Source organism: Rhagoletis zephyria, unplaced genomic scaffold, assembly GCF_001687245.7.
Source record: "Rhagoletis zephyria isolate East Lansing unplaced genomic scaffold, Rhagoletis_zephyria_1.1 Rzeph_scaffold_04654, whole genome shotgun sequence".
Lineage (NCBI taxonomy): Eukaryota > Metazoa > Arthropoda > Insecta > Diptera > Tephritidae > Rhagoletis > Rhagoletis zephyria.
The window spans coordinates 23,268-43,937 of NW_016161737.1; the positions used below are offsets into that span (position 1 = coordinate 23,268).

At 39.7% G+C, this 20,670-nt stretch overlaps 1 protein-coding gene across 1 annotated transcript; it reads left to right on the forward strand.

Annotated features, from left to right (window-relative positions):
* Positions 1-7,242: 7,242 nt before the first annotated feature.
* On the forward strand, positions 7,243-18,989 carry LOC108371023 (uncharacterized). The gene is made up of 7 exons (XM_017626506.1): positions 7,243-8,509; positions 8,558-9,955; positions 11,857-12,232; positions 12,303-12,838; positions 17,473-17,831; positions 17,892-18,081; positions 18,826-18,989. The coding sequence occupies exons 1-7, from the start codon at positions 7,258-7,260 to the stop codon at positions 18,987-18,989; spliced, it is 4,275 nt and encodes a 1,424-aa protein (XP_017481995.1). The 5' UTR covers positions 7,243-7,257.
* The last annotated feature ends 1,681 nt before the right edge of the window (positions 18,990-20,670 follow it).

Consider the following 20,670-nt stretch of genomic DNA (forward strand, 5'->3'; position numbering starts at 1 on the left):
CTTGCTATCGACCGGAGAATGACACCGAAAGGCCTGTGGAAATTTATTTCATGCCGTATGTATAGCCAGTATAATCTTGGGTGGAAATTGAGAAATTATCCTACTATGTCCGATCGTTCTTTCTTTCCTTATACTTATAGCATTTTCTTTTCTCGAAATTATGTTGCATTTATTCTGCCCTGCGCCAGGGCTGTAAAGTTTTTGTGTTCTTTTCTCAGCGTTTCCACATGCATATTGCGTGCTCTTTCTTTAAAATGTTGCACCCTGATAATGTTGCCATATAAAAAAGGTAAAATTTTTTCGAGCAAAGAAAAGGCCCTCTGAGTCGTACAGCAGACACTGATGCGGTGTGTATTACGTTAAGGTCTATAGGAAATATGTTGGTTAGGAAACCGTAACCGCTGTATACAATCATCGTCCAACTTTAGGGGTTAAGACCCCATGTATTCCAGAAAAGCCGCCTACAGGAGTAAAACGCTATGCTTACTTTCTTTACTCTTTCTGCTATATCACCGTGCGACAGTAAATTTTGACTCCCACATACTCGTCTTCTTTAGATAATCGTAGACTTTAGTCCTTCAACTTTGGTAATTTAAAGCTTGGCGTTTTACTGCTGTAAGCGTTAGTTTTGATTTTTTCTGCATTCTCTCTCACTGCTCAGCAGATCGAACTAGCCTTCCTCTCCATCCACAGATGGAAAGAATTTGGTTACAAAAATTACTAAACCATTAGGGTAGGCCATTACCATAGCTTCCTCCTGGCTGAGCTTGAGTAGTAGTGAGTTGATGGTGGTAAGCCATATAATTGCCGAGATTACTCCACTTTAAGGAGTACCCCTACTAACGGTCTCTTCAGTATGCAGCTTTCCAGCTCAGCTGAAATCGCCGGTAAACATGAGCTGACACTTATCCCGCTTATAGGCAACGCTCGCTAAGTAGAAGCTCCGGTTAAATATAACCACTGCTTTATCGATCACATGTTATATGCCTGATGTCGCAATCTTCGATAATCATGTTTAACTGGGCGGTATTGATAACCAGACATTGAGTAACCGGACATTGAGTTAATCAGGAATGTAATCCAGCCAACTTTAAGTAGCGTTTTAAACACAGTAAACACAGTTTTTTGCAAGGAAATGTGTTTTTAATCTGAAATCAAATTTGATTGAATGAATATAATTAAAATTTAGCATTTTAAAATATGTTTACCTACTTTTGCCTGTAGGTGAGTTTACAGAGGTGCTTCCTGCTATTGGTTAGATTCCTGAAGGTGACAACATCTTAAAATGCCAACACAAATTTTGTTTTATATTAGCAAACTATGAAAAAGTATCTGCGAAGTGCATACTGAAAGCGTATTTGAACGAAAAACCCGCTAAGCACAAATCTATTTAAAGTAAACAAACCTAAGCTGCATCCATTTTTGGATAGTTTCAAACTAGTTCCAAACTAGTTCGGTCTACATCCATTTTTCTATAGTTCCGAACCAGTTATAAATTCGTCATTTTAGATATAGATTCCTAATGAAAGTTTTTTTTATTCTTTGGAACTTACCACATTTTCTGCGACCATTTTGGACTTAGCAAATTTGCATATCACTGAACAGAAGCGGTTAGAAATAAAATAGGTAATTCCATCTTTTGAAAATTGTGTGTGCTTCCCGCATTAAAATATATAAAAAAATTTAGAAAAATTGGACTGAGGAGCAATTTTTCACTCTTTTCTAGCGATATGTAGTTTTAAAAAATAAAATAAAATTGTTTTTTTTTTTAAGGTACCACATTTCGCTGCTTTTGAACTAGGGAAGATCGGACTGTTTCGTCTTTGGTACTAAAGATCTAGTACGGAACTATAAATTTGGTTCACCAGTTCGGGGTTTCCCTACAGGGTATTGATTTCTATACTCATATGTTGAAAGCTTTACCCAAAAGTTGTTTCGAAGAAAACGACAGTTTAAAATTAAATAAAGCCATCAACTCAATAATTAAAAAGAAAATAGTAAAATTTCTTTAAAGTTTCTACCGAGAAATCAGTAGGCCATAACGAATTAATTGTTTGTGCTCCCAAATAAAATGATGACTGTACCCGAAAGTGAATTTGTTTTAAATACTTATGTGAAGGTATGTAGGATTTTGAATATGTACAAACGTACTTACATGCATGTACATACAAACATAATTTGTATATGAAGATCTTTCTTATCTCATCTGTCAACTATCGGCTTACATATAAATTATATGTAAGTATATTTGTATGTCGTTAAAAGTGAAAGCTATAGTAAAGAAAAGAAATTACAAAAGTTCAGCAGAAAGGAAATGCAAAATTGTAACTATGGATGTATGTAATATAAAATCTACGATTCCATCTATAAATAAAAGCATTTCATATTTGTTTTCTCACTTCGTCTTCGTCCCAAAACACTGGCTGTGTCACCATTCAAAACGTTTTGGAAGTGTTCCCTGCAAATCGCAGGTGTACTCTGGGCGGCTGTTAGCGTTTCCATTTTTCTCTTTGCAGGAACAAGCCCCGGTCTTAGAACCGTTAAATGTTTACCTTATGTACAATTTTCGATTCACATTCCTGCATGCCAACACTTTAAGCTCTTAGCATTCTCGCCTTTCTGCCCACCTCTTCTTCCGGTATCGGTCAATTGCTGCAGCCGTCGCTAAATATTGGCTGCGTGGTGGTTGGTTAGCTGTGTACATATATCTCTGCAGCAGCTGCGTGGCACTCTTCATCATACCTGTTGTTTCTGCGTGATTGTTGTAATTAACAATCCTTTCCGCACCAGTACGGAGTGATTGGGAGATGGAATCCCACTGCTCATTTATGTCTAGGGAGATAGGTAACAAGATCAACGGAAATAAGGACAATTGACACTTTCAAAGAATGCTATTTCTCACCGCCACTGAATCGATAAGAGCCTGCTCAACTGCGGCTATATAGAGACGCTTCAAGGATGGACTCCTCTCCATACTTTTATTCAATAAACAATAAGAAGCTTCAAGCCGGCATTATACGGAAGATAGTAGGGTTGTAAATTTTCGGAGTTTCTGACTTCATAACCAAAGGTATCTGCTCCGTTAGAAAGTTCCAAGTGAAAATCGCTGATCACGAAGACTGGGCACACAGAGTCCCTCTTTTCGATTCCAGATAGGCATATTGGTATATGGACGGTTTTAGGATGGTTGAAAGAGCAGCTGCTTAGGGCCCGGCACCAAACTGTGAATTCCCATGGAAAAATAACCTAAAGTATTCTAGGCTTAAATTTTCGCAACTCTAACCTGCGCCAAATTAAACCTTGAAAAGGGATTGAAAGGCGTAGTTCTAGTTATCTTTTCAAGTAAACAAACACCCTCCTGGCTCTCTCAAACTTTATAATGAAATCCTGCTTTAACAGGCTTCCATTTCTGGCAGAGAAAAATACAGCAACAGGATTTAGGGCAATGAGGTTGCTGACGAGTTGACGCGAGAAGGATTCTTAACTGGCTACTTACGACCGGAATCAATCTGTGGTACACGCTAAATGCAGTAAGTACGGGGAAGGAGTGGGGGCTGTAAATGAAACTTTCGAACACATTCTTTGTGACTCTCCAGCCTTGGCTAGACAAAGATTAAGTTATTTCACAGCTCTAATGGTCAAACCCTTAGAAATAAGGAACTCGAACACCAATTCCATTTTAGGATTGGTTAGGGAAGCCGAGGGTGTCTTGGGCATGCTGGGTTAGGTACAATCTTTAGAGATACCAAGGACCTTTTAGGCCGTAGTGTCGCTTATTCTGTTATAACCGTGCATTCACTTTATATTTTCTTATTTAAATAGGTATGTAAGTAAAAGAGACTTTTCACTCATTTACCAGGGACTAGATATGTAATTTAAAAGCTAACTACTAGCCTCATATGCATGATTTTGTAACAGGTAAAGTACACCACATTTGCAATAGATTCTAGTTTCGTCTAGGAGCCTCAAGTAAACTACAAACACTAGCAAAATCGTATGCTACCACAACAAACAAACTTCCACGTGGCGTTAGCTCGAAATGTTAAACTTGCGCGCGCGAAACCGCTGAAACAAAATGCCAGCGAACGACGAATTTTTCGCTGCGAATTTTCGCTGTCGTATATGAGAACGCGCACAACCAAAACAAGCGACGACGTTCGCGACGATAGACTAATTTCTATTGTCGTTGCTGGCGGCAGCGGCAAAATGCGATCCATTGTGGCCTTATGTTAAATATTCTGAGGTTTTTGAATCCAAATTGAAAAACCCTATATTAGTTTTTGTTAAAAATTAATAATCTTGTTGTTTGTAAAAATTTTAATTGGACCTTGTCATAGGCGAATTCGTTGTCGCCGTAGTTGTGTTTTACTGAGCGAAATTTTTGGGCGAAAGTTACTGCCGTCGTCGCTCTACTGCGCGAAAATTTGCCGTTCGCCGGTATTGTGTTTCAACGGTTACGCTCTCGAAGAAAACGATTTACGAGAAGACTATATTTTTATGATTACAACTACAAATTGTGAATCTAATAATTTAACCGAAAGAAATTGCAGACTTGTGCTTAGGCAAAAGTAAATGTGAAGTGGCGTATAAAATCATAGGCTTTTTGAGAAAACCACAAAACCGCAAAATATTTAAGTATTGCCAGTCTATAAATATTCTACAGCCTATCTTATTTAAGTGAATAAAAAACTGGTAAGTGTATGTTATTTAAATTGAAACCAACTTGTGTTTTTTCCAAATTTATGTAGCTAAGACCCGAACGAACGCTAAAAAAAGTGAAAAGCTATGACTTTGTAAGTGGATCGCAACTTTCTAAGTATACCCAATGTGTTTACAATTTTCCGTCTTTAGATGTACTCCATAATACAGGTACATATATACCCCGAGGCAAATTAATTGGCGTTTAAAAGAAATACATAAAAAGTGCGAAATTTTTCGGATGAAATAGCTCAGAGTTAAGCCGAAAGTCCTACAATGCTGACGTGATCTATCAAATAAAACAAACTCCTTAAAATGATACCACGCATTCTATAGGCAACCAGGTGGTAGGTTTCTGAACAGCAAGTTGTGTTTAAATATATTTATTTCATATTGTGGACAACAATCGTTGCTTGAGCTGATCTGCCCTTTTGCCAGACTGCCAGGCCACTTGCTCACTTTGGTGAATACCACTATTGTGTTATCGCGCCTCCGTTTGTTCCCTATTGACCACTCCAATTGTGTGTGAGTTAAAGTCTTACCACATAATTAAGATTTCCACTAACTTCGACGGTATGCCCGGGGTGCATACTCTGGCCCTAGCTCGTGTTGGATGCTATTATCGTCACAAGCGGCCCGCCATCATCTGTTCCGCGGGCATTGAGCTTACACCCGAGAGCAAAGATCCGCTGTAAGGCTGAGTAGCTCCGAAGGTCGCCTGATAGCCAAAGCACTCTGTACACGACTAAGCGTTATGAACTCCAACAGCCAAGCCGTCCCTCGGTGCGTATCGAATGCGAATCGGTTTGGACTTCAGGTTTAGGTTTGGATAGGAATTCTCGGAGAATGGTATATGCTAGGTAATTTGGAATGAAAAATATATATATACATTTTTTTTAATTTGTATTCTTTGTTTGTGGTTGTTGGTTTGTTTTTGTTTTCATCCGACACAAGCACGCGCCTGCCTCCGCAAGCATCACCTCTGTCTAGTGCTTATTGGATTTCTGTTTCTCGTTTCGTGTTCGTTCTTATTTTCATTTTGCTTTAAACTATGGTAAATTCAGTCTCACGAGTGGTAGAATTGAAAATCTTCGGTGTGGTGGCAACGAGCATTCTGGCTCGCTGTGACTCGCACAACTCTAAATTTTTGCCGCCCCAAATCTCACACTGGAATTGCCCCTTCTCATTTATAAACGTTCTCTGCTGTCAGCTTTGGTTGATTACACACTGCATATGTTACTTTTCCATGTTGCGTACTTTTAGGCCGCACTCATCTTCATTTAGAGAGTTTTGGCGATGGAAATTTAGCGTAGGGATTTTCATAATCTCACTGCTGCTGAGATGATCTTTGTCGCTTTTTCGACTCAACTAAAGGGACACTATTACAGCTTCCTTGAATGTGAGAGCGTATAGAGGCGACTACGGAAGGGTTTAGGCTCAATGTGGCCAGTGAGTTTGTACATACAGTCGCTGCTTTCAAAAGCTCTTTTAACCTTTCAGGGAAGTGGAAGACTTGTGCTATGTGTGCCCCCCACTCCGCAAAATATGTAGCATACCTCCTCACGTATCTAACTGTTTACTCTTTTGTAAGCCAATGAAAAAGAGAATACTTACATCTAAGACAGATTAGTTTTTCTTTCAAAGGATTTGCATAACAGGTCCTATTTTTAACGCCTGACTGAGTTATTTTCTAAACAAAAATATTCAACGGGATCCAGCTGATAAAGTTTATGATATTGGGGTCCATAAAAATTATTTAATGCAACGAATTAATTGAGCTAACAGATAAATATGTATCCACATTGGGTATAAGATCACTTTCTAGTTGCCAGGTCACAGCAACAAAATAGAACTTCGAAAACGACGGAGCCTAACCACTACGCCAGCACAGCACTGTGATTAGATCCAACAATTTGTAATGGTTCGATTCATATCGGCGAAGATTGTGACAGCGTGTATTTGCTGTTTGCGGGTTTCGAGTCGCATAATCAGTGAGACGTTAAAATTCAAATTGGCGTGTGCCATCAACCGACTGCCATTAGACTTCTAAGCCAAGCACTTGGGGCATACTACATACATACATACATATTTGGCGTGTGTTGGCGAATGAACCCTCTGCAGTTCACCCGGTTAAATACTTAGTTAACAACTTATGCGCAAAGACGTGTGTTTTTTTATGTTTGCAAGTATATACGTATGTGCTACTGTGTGAGAGGAGGCGACGAGTGTGACTTGTGGCAACAACTGCTGCGGACTGCTGCTGTGATAGCTGAATTTCACTTCGCCTCTGCGTGTTTGCGTTATTCGCATGTGAAACGGTGAAGCGAAAGGTGGTGCTCTGGAAAATGCTTACATTGAATAAAAAACTAATAAAAAGTGACCAAGTGAATATATTTTTAAAATGCTGGTGAAGAAAATGTTCGCATAAAATGATTGGGTGCATGTAGGAGGAATGATTATCCTTGCTGTGAGCAGAACGAAAGTGAAAGTAGTTCAAATTTAAGAAATCGAAATATTTAAGCCTTTAACTAAAAACGTTTTAATTAAAACAGTAAAAAAATGTTATGCTTTTTCGTGGTCACAAAGTTACTCATGCTCAAATTACTGCTGGCCAGCATATCCGGCTTGCACGCTTACGATTTTGGTTATCATCCCAGCGCCGAGGAATTCGATAATTTCTTACGCGAAACGCAACGTACGTGGACGCGCGATTTGCTAGCCAACGAGCACCGGCGCGCGTGGAACGCAAAACCGCCGTTTCGAGATGTAGCCGAGAAGTTTGTGCCAAAATACAACTACGACAAAGAGCAGTCACAAACGGCAACGAAGCAGGTGACGTCATGGCCAGGACATGTGCAGCGCATCGGTCGACCACAGCAACATCGCTATGAATCGCCCAGTGTGGCTGCGGCAGCGCATGCGCTGAAGGGAAATGCTGTAGGCTCGAGTTTGAGTTTTCATTTGTTCAGTAGCGAGCAAAATGAGGATGCGGATGGTGATGGAGCTGCGGGCGAAGTAAACGCTGCAGACCTGCCAGGAGTGCTAAAGTTTAGTAACTTGCAGCCACAAACAAGGCCGCCTAACTCCAAGCCATCAAGACCGCAACGTCCTAATAAGCAAACGCTAAGTAGCGTTATCGAAATTGCCACTTCGGCTGAGTCACCAAAGCGGCCAACTCAGGCTAATCAAAGTTTTGGCGGTTTCTACAAAAACCATACCGACACGCAGTTTCCCATATATTTTTCCAACCCAGTCACTGGCATTATCTATGCGATTACTGAAGTGGGACGCGTGCCGCATAACATTAGTAAGCCTACTTCTGCTAACAGCACTATTTCGCTTTATGTCTCGAAGGAGCAATACGAGCGTGACTTATATTTGCAACGCAAGTACTACGAACAGAGCTGTCAGTCTGTACCAGTAAAACATTTGCCTAAGCGTAATAGCACAGTCACGATAGCGCATACCACAACGCCTCCTCAAATAATACGTCTACAAAAGCCGTCGACATTCAAGTTGCCGATCGCTAAGTTACCCGGTCATCTTAATAAACCGCCACCTGTTACAGTACAAACCGAATTGACAATCAGCGATCAGGTCCAATTGCCGACGCGCAAGCATAAACCCAAAGTCAAGCGAAAGAACAAGAAGAAGCCAAATAGACCCGGAAGAAAGCCAACTGTCACACGTAATGAGCTGCCGCAAATAATCAAAGGTGTGCGTGTATCAACGCCAAAGCCGCAAACAAGCACCGAGAAGCTACAAGTCGCCACCCAACTGGAGAAGCCAAATTACACGCAAACAGTTTTCAGCAAGAGTCCAATTGAATCCACGGAAGCTATACTGACGAGTTTGTCAGCGAAAAGCGACCAGTCTGAGGAGCATCAGGTGCGTAAGCGCTCTGTGACTAACATACGCGCTTACACGGATCACGCGCAGAATGTGACAATAATCGATAAGTATCTTAAGGATCCGGCGGCTTTGCACTCGATTCATGAAGTGGAAAAGGTGAAAGACAAAAGCATGGCAGCAAAAATAGTCACAGCGAGAACAAGAACTGCAAAACGGGCCAGAGTGAGAAAACGTCAATCGAAGCTTGGGAATTACACCGAAATGAATCCCTTAACCAATAGTGCATTCAATCGCACCAACTGGGATGTGCTGAAGCAGCACAAAAGAGGATATAATGCAACAAACAGCAGAAATGATACAGCCATAAAGCCAGCTTGGACAAATCACACCGTGAACTACGATGCGACAACGCAGTTACCGTCAATAGCGCTCAGCACTTCCCGCAATAATGCGCAGAAAAGAAAAACTAAAAGCAAGAGAAGGCGTAGGAAGGAAAAAGTTGAAAAAAGGGGTGAGTTCGATCTCTTCGACTTTGGTGACGATGAAGACGAAGACGACGATGATGAGGAATCTGCAGACCGCAACGATGGCGAAGATGATGAAGAGGACGACGACAATGCTGGCTCCTACGAAGACGAGGATTGGTCTTACTATGAGTTCGAGCCTACTAGCAGCACGAAAACGAAAAAACGCAAGCGGCATAAAAATCACAAGGAATCGAAAGATCCTGAGAGCTTCGAAGAAGCAGAAGATTATACTGATGAAACGTCAGAAACATCTGAATTAACTAATCATCCAGCCAACTCCATAATAATAAATGATGGCAGTTCAGCTGAGCCGGGTGCCGACTTTGGTGCAATCGAGTCGGAGGAAAACAGCCTTACTAGTCCACCAACTACCACCACCACCACCACGACTACGACTACGAAAAAACCAAGCATCTACACCAAGGCAGCAAGCAAAAAACGCATACGCAGACGTCCAACTTCCAGCGATAGCTCAGCATCTTATGAAGACTATGACTACGAAGACGGTGGAGGGGTTGGCGGTATTGGTGGATTTTTTCGTATGATCTTCTATCCTGTGCAAGTGCTAATGAATGGTATGGCAGATAATTTTGTCAGTAAAGAATCTGATGAGGAACAATATTCATATCCCACCTACACCACTTATCACAATGGCATACAGCCGATTGAGAGTATTGAAGAGGAAGAGGAGGAACAATCAAATTCCTTAGCTAGTTGGTTAAGTTCGTGGTTTGGTTTTAATAGGCGAACGAAGAATATTGGTAGCACTACACCTTTGCCGCCGTCACCATCACCTACAGAGCCGCCAAGCTGGCTTGAATCGTGGTTCGGTTTTGGAAGCCAGACAACGACAACCGATAGCATGCCGGAGGATGCTAGTGCAAATGATAGTAAGTAAAAGTATTAAATGCAAAGTTGTGTATTCGTGTAAGAGTTTGTGTATATGTGTGCGTGCTTGAGTGTTAAACAAATTAAGCGCTCATGATGCATAATTGTTGCTGCAGCTATGGGTGTCCGCTTGTGCGGTTGGCTTTATGACAATTTGATTGTGAGAAATTATCACACTCTTACTTTAAATGTGCACGCCACTGACCAAGTTTATGAATCACTCAGCTGAAGTGGAAAGTGGCTTGTTTGTTCGTTTTCCTACTTTTTTTTTTTTTTGTCTTTTGATAACTTCCTTTATCCAGTTCAAAAAACTTGTTCACTTAGGAGCTAAGTAATGAGGAATTTGCGTGAACTTCCGCCTTTTTTTAATTCTGTGAACCTTTTGCTAATAGTCATTGTTTTTTTGTTTTTTGTTTTTGTTCACGAGCATTTGGCCAAAGTGACTCTATTTAATATATATTCACTTAATTGGGATACATTAAGAAAATTGGAGTTCGTACAATTTGCACTGTTCGCAAACTAATCATAATTTTAAGCCGGTCGGTTAATTCAAATTATGACCGCGTACAAAATTTCCAAACCATTTCTTTAAAATTCTGGCGGTAATCGCTTAGAGCTGATTTATTTAACCTGAACTACCCATGGGTTTTGACAGATTGCTTTAAGTTAGAGGTGGCTAATACTCTTAGCTGAAATAACACTTTATACCTGTGCTATTATTTTACTTCAATTTAAAAAAGGGATTAAGAGACTAAATATTATATAATGGCAATTTATCCTCTCCTTAAAGATGTAAGTGCTTGACGCTCACGCCAAATACTTGAAATAATCCTAATAGACCGTGCGTCTGACCCGTGAGTAGGTTTGGATGTGTTTGTGAAAATAATTATGTGTTAGTTACACCAACATGACTCCCAGCATGACTCTGAATGATTCAACTGTGTTTAGTCGAAGGCGAGTCTACACGTACACAATTGACTCGCGAGTCAGACGCACCGTGTATGCCGCCTATAAGGAATTCATCAATATTTATTCAAAATTGATATAAAAAAATATAAAATAGATTTAATTTTAGATAGTACTACAAATGTATTTTGTAATTTTAGAAATAAGTGATGATCAAAACTTAAAAAGTTAAGAAAAAATTTTCATTTTAAAAGCCTATAAATACTCTTTTCACAACATGTTCGACCTTTAAAATTTAATAAAAACGAGTCATTCAAAAACTGATAAATCTACAAAACCGTACTTTCTGACCAAAAATGACACGTCGCGACCTCTAAATGATTTTTAAAAAATCTATAAAACTAGGCAATTGCAATTTCTCATTAAAGGGAAGGAAATGAGGGGGTAGGGTCTTTAAATTAAAAAAAATGTCGATGGGCACCCTAATGTATATATATATATGGTCTAAATGAATTGTTGTTTGTTCATCCTCTAAAAAAAGTACTTTTTTGTGTGAAAATCAGCACATAAGCTGTTGGAGAAGTTTTTTGTAACACAGTTTTGTATAATAATAATAAAAATTATAATACTAATAGAGGAGTTCTTGGAGCAATTTAACTACACATAGTAACCACTCATTCCCATTGAAATTGCAAAAAAAATATTAAACTTTCAATTGCAAAACCAACACACAATTTTAGCAACAATAAACAGGTGACACAATTTGCCCAAAAATATAATTTAACGGAAAATAAAGATTAAAAGTGAGGCATGAGAAAAAAGAGTAACAACTTATACAGTTTTTTGTTGATTCAATGGAAGAATGAACGAATGTACGCGCATATGTAATATACGTAATTATCTTAAACGCTGTCATTAAGCCTATAGTATTGTTACGCTTTCTCTTCTCCGCTCATTCAACTTTACTTTTCCCTTCAATCGCCAGAATGGTTCTTCGGTTGGTTTGACTCGAAACCGAGACGTCGACGCAAGACTACCACAACTACAACCACAGTGCATACACCAGCCGCACAAGTACCAATTTTGACAATTGTCGATCCACTAAAAAATCCACAAAATTGGATTGGCATTTTGGCACATCACATCATTAATGCCACCGCTTCAACAGTCACGCAAAATCCACTTATGAATGCAATATCACAAGCCACGGTCAATCCGGATGTGCCACGTAAAGTAACATACGATAGATATCAGATTTGGCGACTAAAGCCAATAGACGATACACAGGTGCATGCCTTGGAGGAGTACAAGAAAAGTGAAGATGGCATAAAGGGCCAATGGCTAAAGGGCCCCAGTTTAAGGTGAGCGCAAAAAAAAAGCATTTTTAAAACTTTATATCACTAGTTAATATTCTCTTTATTGTACCAACAGAGGTCTAACGGATGTGCTGGTGCCACCAAAACAATTGCTAGATTTCGAAGCCAGTCTTAGCTTTGAATCGATTGCGCATGAGGTGCTTATTTATGATGTCGGCAAAGCAATTGCCTACGAGCAGGCACAAGAGCAGTTCCACTTTAATGCCGTCATGCATAAGAATAAAAAATATCCGCAGAAGCATCAGCAGCAAGCACTTACCACCATGTCATGGCATAAATACTATGAATATGATGATATTATAACACATTTGGAAATGTTACGCATGCGCCACCCACAACTAATCGAATTAATACACATTGGACGCTCCTACGAAGGCCGGCCATTGGTAGTGGTGAAGATTGAATCGAAAGATCATGCTGCCAGTGTTGCTAGTCAAACGCTAGTGGCACAGAAAAAGTTGAATAGCAAAAAGCAGACCAAGGAGGCGAATTCAGTGTTCATTGAGTCGGGTACACATGGCCTCGAATGGATTGGACCGGCCACTTCGCTCTGGATGATCAGTGAACTGTTGCGGCTGATTAAAAGCAATAGTAAGTAGAAAAAAAACAAGCAATTTGTACGAATTGAGCCGTTTATTTTGAAAGTGGCATAAGTCATTGCATACTTCTGGTGCTTAAATTTTTAGTTACTTCGAACTGAGTGCATCTGCAAATCACTCTACCGTCATATATTAATGACAAAACTTTTTATCTTTGGCGGATGAAGTTGAACGAATAAGAGACGCGTTCAGATACCAGTAAATGATCACTGAGTCAAACGGCGTGAAATGGCTTATGCCACTTTTAAAATAAACGGCTTGATTATAGAATTGTTTGGTTCATGGACATGTATAAGTTTTGATGTACACATTTTGAAACGAGTTTGGCTATTCCTAATATCTCGCTCTCCGAACTCTCACCCTGTTGAAAAAGTTTAACAAACGCAAAGGAAAAATTCAATATTTGTGCTACTACTGTGGAAGAAGTGCGGCCCCTGATTTTTAAACTTTTTCTCGTAAAGGCAGGATGCAGGTTTTGAGACGATTCCATCTCATCCTCATCGTTTACCATGCAGCTGGTTCTGTAAGGGTCATCGATGATATTCCACCTTACCGCAGTCTTACCTAAGTATCACGCAATGATCACTTAAACTCCCATCAATAACGAGAGATATAACTTGCTTATTCTCAAGAGCTCCCTGGACCGCCTCCGGTCTACACGTTGCTTAAAGGATGATTCGTATTCTCCGGTAAAAAAAAACTACCAAGGTACTTGCCGGTAACCAAGTTTCTAAAAGTAAGAGAACATTTGCCCCGGTGTGAAAAACATGCAAGAAAAAACGAAAACGCAAAACCCAAGATATCGTCGCTAGAATGTCAAACTATCGAAGATGAAAATGGGTACTTTACAGGAGAGCGAAAACAACTGTTGTAGAAAATGTTGCTGTCGTTAGGAATAGGTGTAGCATTCGACACTTTGTTAAAGCCAGTATCCTCTGCTTCTAGGTTAGGTTAGGTAAGGTGGCAGCCCCGTGTAATCGGAGCTCACTTGGGCAATATAAGATTATCCGTTGTGATACCACAATTTGGAACGGCCCCCTAAACCTTATCACTAAAATGCTCCGAGCCGATTATGTATTTACTAATGCGGCTCATCTCAGTGCCCCAGAGCTTTTCGGCGCTATTTAGAAAGTGAGATTCAAAGTACTTCAACCTTAGTCTCGCAAACGCTAGGCACCAAAGAAGGTAGTGTTGCGGTGATTCTACCTCGTCCAGGCAACTGCGACATAAGGGGTCCGGTAGAATATTCAGCTTTACTGCGTGAATGCCGATAGGACAATGACCCATTAAGACCACCACCAGAAGTGAGAGCGGTGGCTTTGGGAGTGTGAGAAGTGCCCTCGACCGCCCCCGGTCCACCTTCGGCCAAAAGGACTTTGCGATCGCGCATGTCGTGGTATTCGCCCAGCATTCGCTGAGCTGACATGGGGCCCATCTATCCATGAGTGTACCGCAAGTGATCAATGGCAACTCCAGCCTCTCTTTATCCGGTGATAACGTTTCACGGGTTTCTTTCCTGACCAGCTCTTCAGCCACGCAGTTCCCCCCAATTTCGCTGTGACCCGGAACCCAAATAAGCCTAATGCAGAAGTATTCCGACGCGGCCGAAAGATAGAGCAAACATTCCCTAACCAAGTTAGAGCGCACCTCTAACGAACTCAAGGCCCTGATAGCCGCTTGGCTATCAGAATATACGCTCACTGCCCTGACTGTTATAACGTTCCTTAGCAGTGAATCCACCGCCTCCTTGATAGCAGCTACTTCCGCCTGGAATACACTGCAGAAGTCCGGGAGCCTGAACTTGGTGCTGATGGAGAGCTCAAGACAGAAGACCCCTCCACCAACCCTGCCGTCAAGTTTTGATCCATCCGTAAAGAAGTTCACCGCACCCCTCCTCCAGAAGTCCCGCCCGGCCCACTCAACCCTTGAGGGAAAGTGAACAGAGAAGAAGCTCCTAGGAGCCATATCAGTGGTGCAGTAATCCGTACGATTCGGTATGAAATCGAAGCCCCCTAAAACTTCAGAGTGTCCAGTCTCTAAGTTGGTCAACCAATCGGCTTCCCTGAGTCTAATAGCCGTTCGCGCGGCGACAATTCTGCCTGCAACGTCGACAGGCGCTACGTTTAACATTACGTTCAATGCTAATGTGGGGGCGGTCCGCAGTGCCCCCCTAATACCAATTAATGCAGCCCGTTGTACGCGTTCCAGCTGCCTAACTAGTGTAGACTTTTCCAATGACTTCCACCAGACTAGGGCGCCATAGAACATAATTTGTTTAACTGAGGTCTCGTAGAGCCAATAGAAAACTTTAGGGGAGTTACCCCATCACTTACCAATACCTCTTCTGCTGCAATACAAGGCCACTGATGCCTTTCTTGCCCTTTCCTCGATGATTGGCCCCCACGTCAACTTCCTGTCTAGGATCAAGCCCAAGTACTTGACCCTGTCAGACAGCTGTAAGTGCAGACCTCCAACCGAGGAAAGAACAGTGGCGGGGATTTTATATTGTCTTGTGAATAAGAGACCAGTTCTGTTTTTACTGGGGTTGACGGCGAGGCCACTTTTGGTCGCCCTCTGCTTCCCGACTCGAAATTTGACGATTTGCCAACGTGCGTATCATTCTAAACGCATGTGCAAGGTATCGTAACTGAAAAGCCTTTTTTGCACATTCGATAGTTTGACATGGTAGCGACCAAGGCACATTAAACAGGTAGTATCAGTAGAGCAAAAACAACATTTGCGTGTATTTTGTTGTTGCTTCTGGTATCGAAAGTGTCAAAAACTGTTCTGAATTTTTTCTTCTAAATCAAAGCGTGCCATGTGAAATACAAAAAATTATAAAAAATAAAAAATTGAAATTGGAAAAAATAAAAATTGATGCAACTTTCTTTCCTAGTAAATTTGTTTGCTTCTCGAAGCATTGATCCATCCTTTACAAGGGCCAGTAGTCAGCGGTTGTGCTGCTGAGTTGGGCGAACGTTCCAAAAGCTGCTATTCAATCGCTTGTTTTGTATGGAAAAAGGTTTCACATGCAAATGGATTTTAACAATTCAGAATTTTTGTGAGAAAAGATTAAAAATATTTGACATTTTCGAGACCAAATAATTTGAAAATAAATCAAATCAGCTGCTCTACTGATACTACCTGTTCAATGTACCTTGGTAGCGACGATATATTCAAAGAGGCATTGTCAACAAGTGATTTCGACGTTTCTCTCTTTTGGACTGCTATTAAAATGTCAAGTAGGTGTTACTGGATAGTGTGTAGAAAAGCGCAACTAACGCAAATGGAGACTGTTCATCACAGTCCTCATACTACAATAAATCGCCGAGCTTATGAGTCTGAGTAAGCGGGCATCAACCGTAGACTAAGTAACTATTTACTATGTTAAAGGGCTTACTGAAGTCAACTCAGGGTCTCTCTCTAAATGTGCATCGTCTTCAAAACCTTCCATGAATGGATTGTACCCTGGGCTTAGGACTCGCTACGTAAAAAAAGGTCCAATGAAAATGCAAAAATTGTGTGAAAACGATGTGACCCTGACTGCCAACATGGAGCGGAGATAACAGCCGCGGGAATTATTTCTTTCTCTTGACAAGCTGAACCAATTTAGGGTAATTTTAACTTAAAATTTTTGTACTGAATATCTACAATTAACAGCCGAGTTAACTCTTAACTGTGAAAGGTATTGCGCTGGAAAATCAGCTGCAAAGATATGTTTACAGTGCAGGCTCAATTCCAGAAATCTCACCTTTCGATAATATAATCGGTCTTATCGCGAATTCCATGTGAGCGAATTCCATGTGAGCATTGAATCAATTTACTTTACCACCGCAGAATCTACTCTATGCCTTAGAAAGGAGCTTTGCAATTCGCGCTAAATCGAAAAGTTTTCAATAAGTATTATCGAGAGACTCTTGAGAGAGTTTCTCAGTACGTTCTGCTGGTTTCACATCGCAGTTCATCGTAAATCCCAAGGCGAATTCGATTCGCCTGGGTAGATCCATTGGTTCTGTGATGAAAGTTGTTCAAGCAAGGCGATTTTAGGAAGAGTAATACAGGTTTCGAATTTTTTAACAATGGAGAATTAACTTTGTAAATAACTCTCGATTTTCAGTACTAAAGTTGAAAGTTAACTGCCAAATAACTAGTGAACTCGCACTGGGAAAACGGGCTTTAGTGCTACAACAAAAAGCGATCCACTAAGGTCCATTTTCTCATGTAACCTTTAATTTCAAAGCTCACTTTTTATTTAACGGTTGCATTCAAATTTATAGTTGCGTCTAAATTAAAGCATTTGATTGTCGGTTTTAGATTGGTTTACAGCCAAGAAACATACATACGTCAAAACCCGATTATAGAAATGCTTTACTTCAGGCACAACTATACATTTTACTGCAATCTTAAATATAATATGGAGCTTTCAATTAAAGGTTACATTAGAAAACGGCCTTAAATTTTGTGGAATTGAGTTCCAGAGTCTGCAAGAAGGAGAAAATTATAGCCCAAAAATTTGTCTGGGCACAGATGAATGAGTTCCTTTTTTTGGTCAAGGGAAAATGGATTCAAAGTACAGTGCAAATATTCCTTGAAAAATTATTTTTCACACATTCCTTTACCCCACAGAGACAACCATAGACAATGAATACATAAAAAATACTACCTGGTATTTTATGCCCATTCTCAATCCGGACGGCTACGTTTATAGTCACAAGTATGATCGTTTCTGGCGAAAAACGCGCTCAAGACATATCTCTCGACGCAATGGAATCATCGATTCAGCAATGACATGGCTGCAGCAAAAGAAAATAGCAACACGCGTTTGCTATGGCGTGGATTTGGATCGTAATTGGCACTACCAGTGGGGCAAGCGGGGTAGCTCGAAATCGCCCTGTAATGAATTGTATGCCGGACCAGGGCCGTTTTCGGAACCCGAATCTAAGGCGCTATCCGAATTTCTCATTGATTATCGCAAGCAGATTAAAGTAAGTCACATCGCAAAAAGGAATTGAAAATTCTTAAAATCATTTTTTTACTTTGCTTAGCTCTACATTTCATTGCAACAATATGGGCAAATTATTTCATATCCCTTGAAAGCGAACACTTCGTTCAACGCCGAACGCATTGATGACTTTCTCGATGTGGCAATGGTGGGAACGGATGGCTTGCGTAAGCGAGGCAGCAAATCACGCTATAAAATTGACTCAACTAGTGATCTGGTGGAAAATCGCTCTGGTAAATAACTATACATATAATACATTTTTTATGCACACCTGTGTTTGCATTAGGGTGGCCCAAAAAATTTTTTTTTAAAGGTTAAGCTCACATCCCGTAGGATTTATCTAAATGGAATAAAAAATAACCGTATTTTTTTGGTAAAGAAAATGTCTCAAAGCGCTCAAAGTTCTACAAATAAAATAATGAAAAACATTTTTCCGTAGAAATGGCAAAGATTTCACAATATTTTGTAATCGAAAACTCTGTGTCTCTTCATGAGATTTTCAATAATAATACCCAATTGTTTATTTTACCATTTTTATATACAAGGGTTTTTTTACGGTTCCCCCATTTGCACTTTTTGTGGTTTTTAGGGGACCTACATATAAAAATATTTAATACTAAAAAATAGTTAAACAAATAACTGGGTTTTGTTACTGAAAGTCTCGTAAGCAGAAGCGTCCAATCCAAAAATATTAATTTTCAAGAATTCTCCAGCGAAAAAGCGTTTTCCCCATATAAAATACATACATGGAAAATTTCATAGGGTTTGAGGCATTTTTCAATATATTTTTTTAACAAAAAATATGGGTATTATTATTTCATATAGCAAAATCTTTGGGGTGAGGGCTTGTCATTTTAAACTTTCTGGACCACCCTAATATGCATGCAGCATTCATGTATGCATGTATGTATGTCAACAGGAAATGTTTTTTGCATTACTTCATCAATTCTCTTGACTTTACGCTACTTTGAAAACAGGTTGTTCCGATGCCTTTGCCGCCTATGAAGTTGGTATACCCTTCAGCTTCACTATTCAACTGGCTGACAATGGAGTGCACGGTTACTTGCTGCCCAGCGCATCTATAGAGCCAACGGCACGTGATGCTTTTGAAATAATAACGGCTATGATCGATTATATTTGATAAGTAAATAATTTAGCTTCCTAACGAATCGCGATCGATTAAGAACTGTGTATAGTATTTGTTTAAATTGTAAATATTGCTCAGTATTTATTAAATAGATTTAGTAAAACAATTAAAACTGTGTGTTAAGTTAGTACAAACAAACACAGCACTATGGGCCAGCAGCTAATCACAAGTGGCGAAAATTAGCCGAAATAAAGTTCTGAAATTGATTGAAAGGACAAGACTATCTAATTATACATACATATATAAATAAAGCCACACTTGTCCCAATTTTTAAATACATTGATTAACTAGAAAATTCCTTAAGTTTCATTCCTCACTGTGTGACTTTAGTGGAAATACCAGAAATATCAAGGCGTACTACTAGATAAGAGACTCAATAGGAACTCACACCTCACAGCGTTTACCAATAAAGCCACGATCAAATTTAGTGAAAGCTTTATTTTTTCACTTTAACATTTTATTTTAAAAATTTCCAGCCGCATTCTAACAAAGTCACAAAACTTAACTCATCATAGTTGTGCGTTCTATTGCGCCTCAAGCTTAAAACAAATTGGAAACGACGGGCTTCGGACCACAGATGTCAAATTATTTTAACACGTACTCTGATGTATTGGCGACAACGAGGCAACGCGCGACTAACCAAAAAAGTATGTAGCTGTGGCGTGATTAGATCTACGTTTTAAAATTTAACTGTCCTTCAAACACAATTTTTTAGAACAAAATTTTTGTTTAAAGGATCTTCCGTAAATATCTCGCAAGTAATTATATGTTAAATTCTTGCGAGAATATTCTTTACCAAAACGCCTAATTTATCATTTGCACAGTCACAAACACACAGTGACAGTAATAAACAAGAAGGAATATAAGACATCCAATTGTTTTATTTACCCTCGGCCTAGAGCTCAAAAAACAATCAATAGGTCTAAAATGAATTTCGAGCCAGCGATTTTCACTATCTATTTTTTTACAAACGTGGCTCACCTGTTGAAACAGCTGTATTGAAAACTAGCGAAAATGTGTATCTGGAGGTTTTTGGGGTCGAGGAATCCATTTCTGTCATTAACGCTGAACATTTTAGGCTATTTAAAAATTTAAATTGCATTATCAGAAAGTCAAATTTCGTGGATTTTCGCAACAATGTTGTCGATTTTCGGAAAAATGCGTTAGTACCAAAAAAAAATGTACGGAAGCGCCATCTGGCGGCCCTCAAAAGAAAAGAAAAAACGCGGTTCGGTTACAGGCTACATGTTACTACTACAAGTACTAGGGCAAAGTTACGCAGCGGGAGTCAATTGTCACCTCCTAGGACAACTCCATATTAATAAATGCGACAGAAGAAAGCATGGGTGGTTGATTTGCGAGGTACCGGTTATAGACTCCCAAAAACTAGTGAATTCACTAGTTATGTATTAGTACTTTCCGCTGCAGGGATTTGTTTGAATTTCCACACACATTCGTACAGATTTTGACAGTTAATACCGCCAAACCAAAAACAAAATACATGTAAATTTTTGTCATTGTACTGCTGCTATCATCTTATATTAATTCGCCTTGATTATTTCATTAAAGTGAAAAATGCGGCTTTAAGGCAAATTTTTTTCATATTAAATAATTTTGCACAATACAAATTTACACATTTATTTAACTTAAGAATTTTGCTAAGTTGCACACATTT

Excerpts from the sequence above, each read along its gene's own strand:
- LOC108371023 (XM_017626506.1), top strand. The coding sequence starts at position 7,258 with ATGTTATGCTTTTTCGTGGTCACAAAGTTACTCATGCTCAAATTACTG. Across the intron at positions 12,839-17,472 it reads GCGGCTGATTAAAAGCAATA|AGACAACCATAGACAATGAA; the intron begins GTAAGTAGAAAA and ends TTTACCCCACAG. Across the intron at positions 17,832-17,891 it reads ATTATCGCAAGCAGATTAAA|CTCTACATTTCATTGCAACA; the intron begins GTAAGTCACATC and ends TACTTTGCTTAG.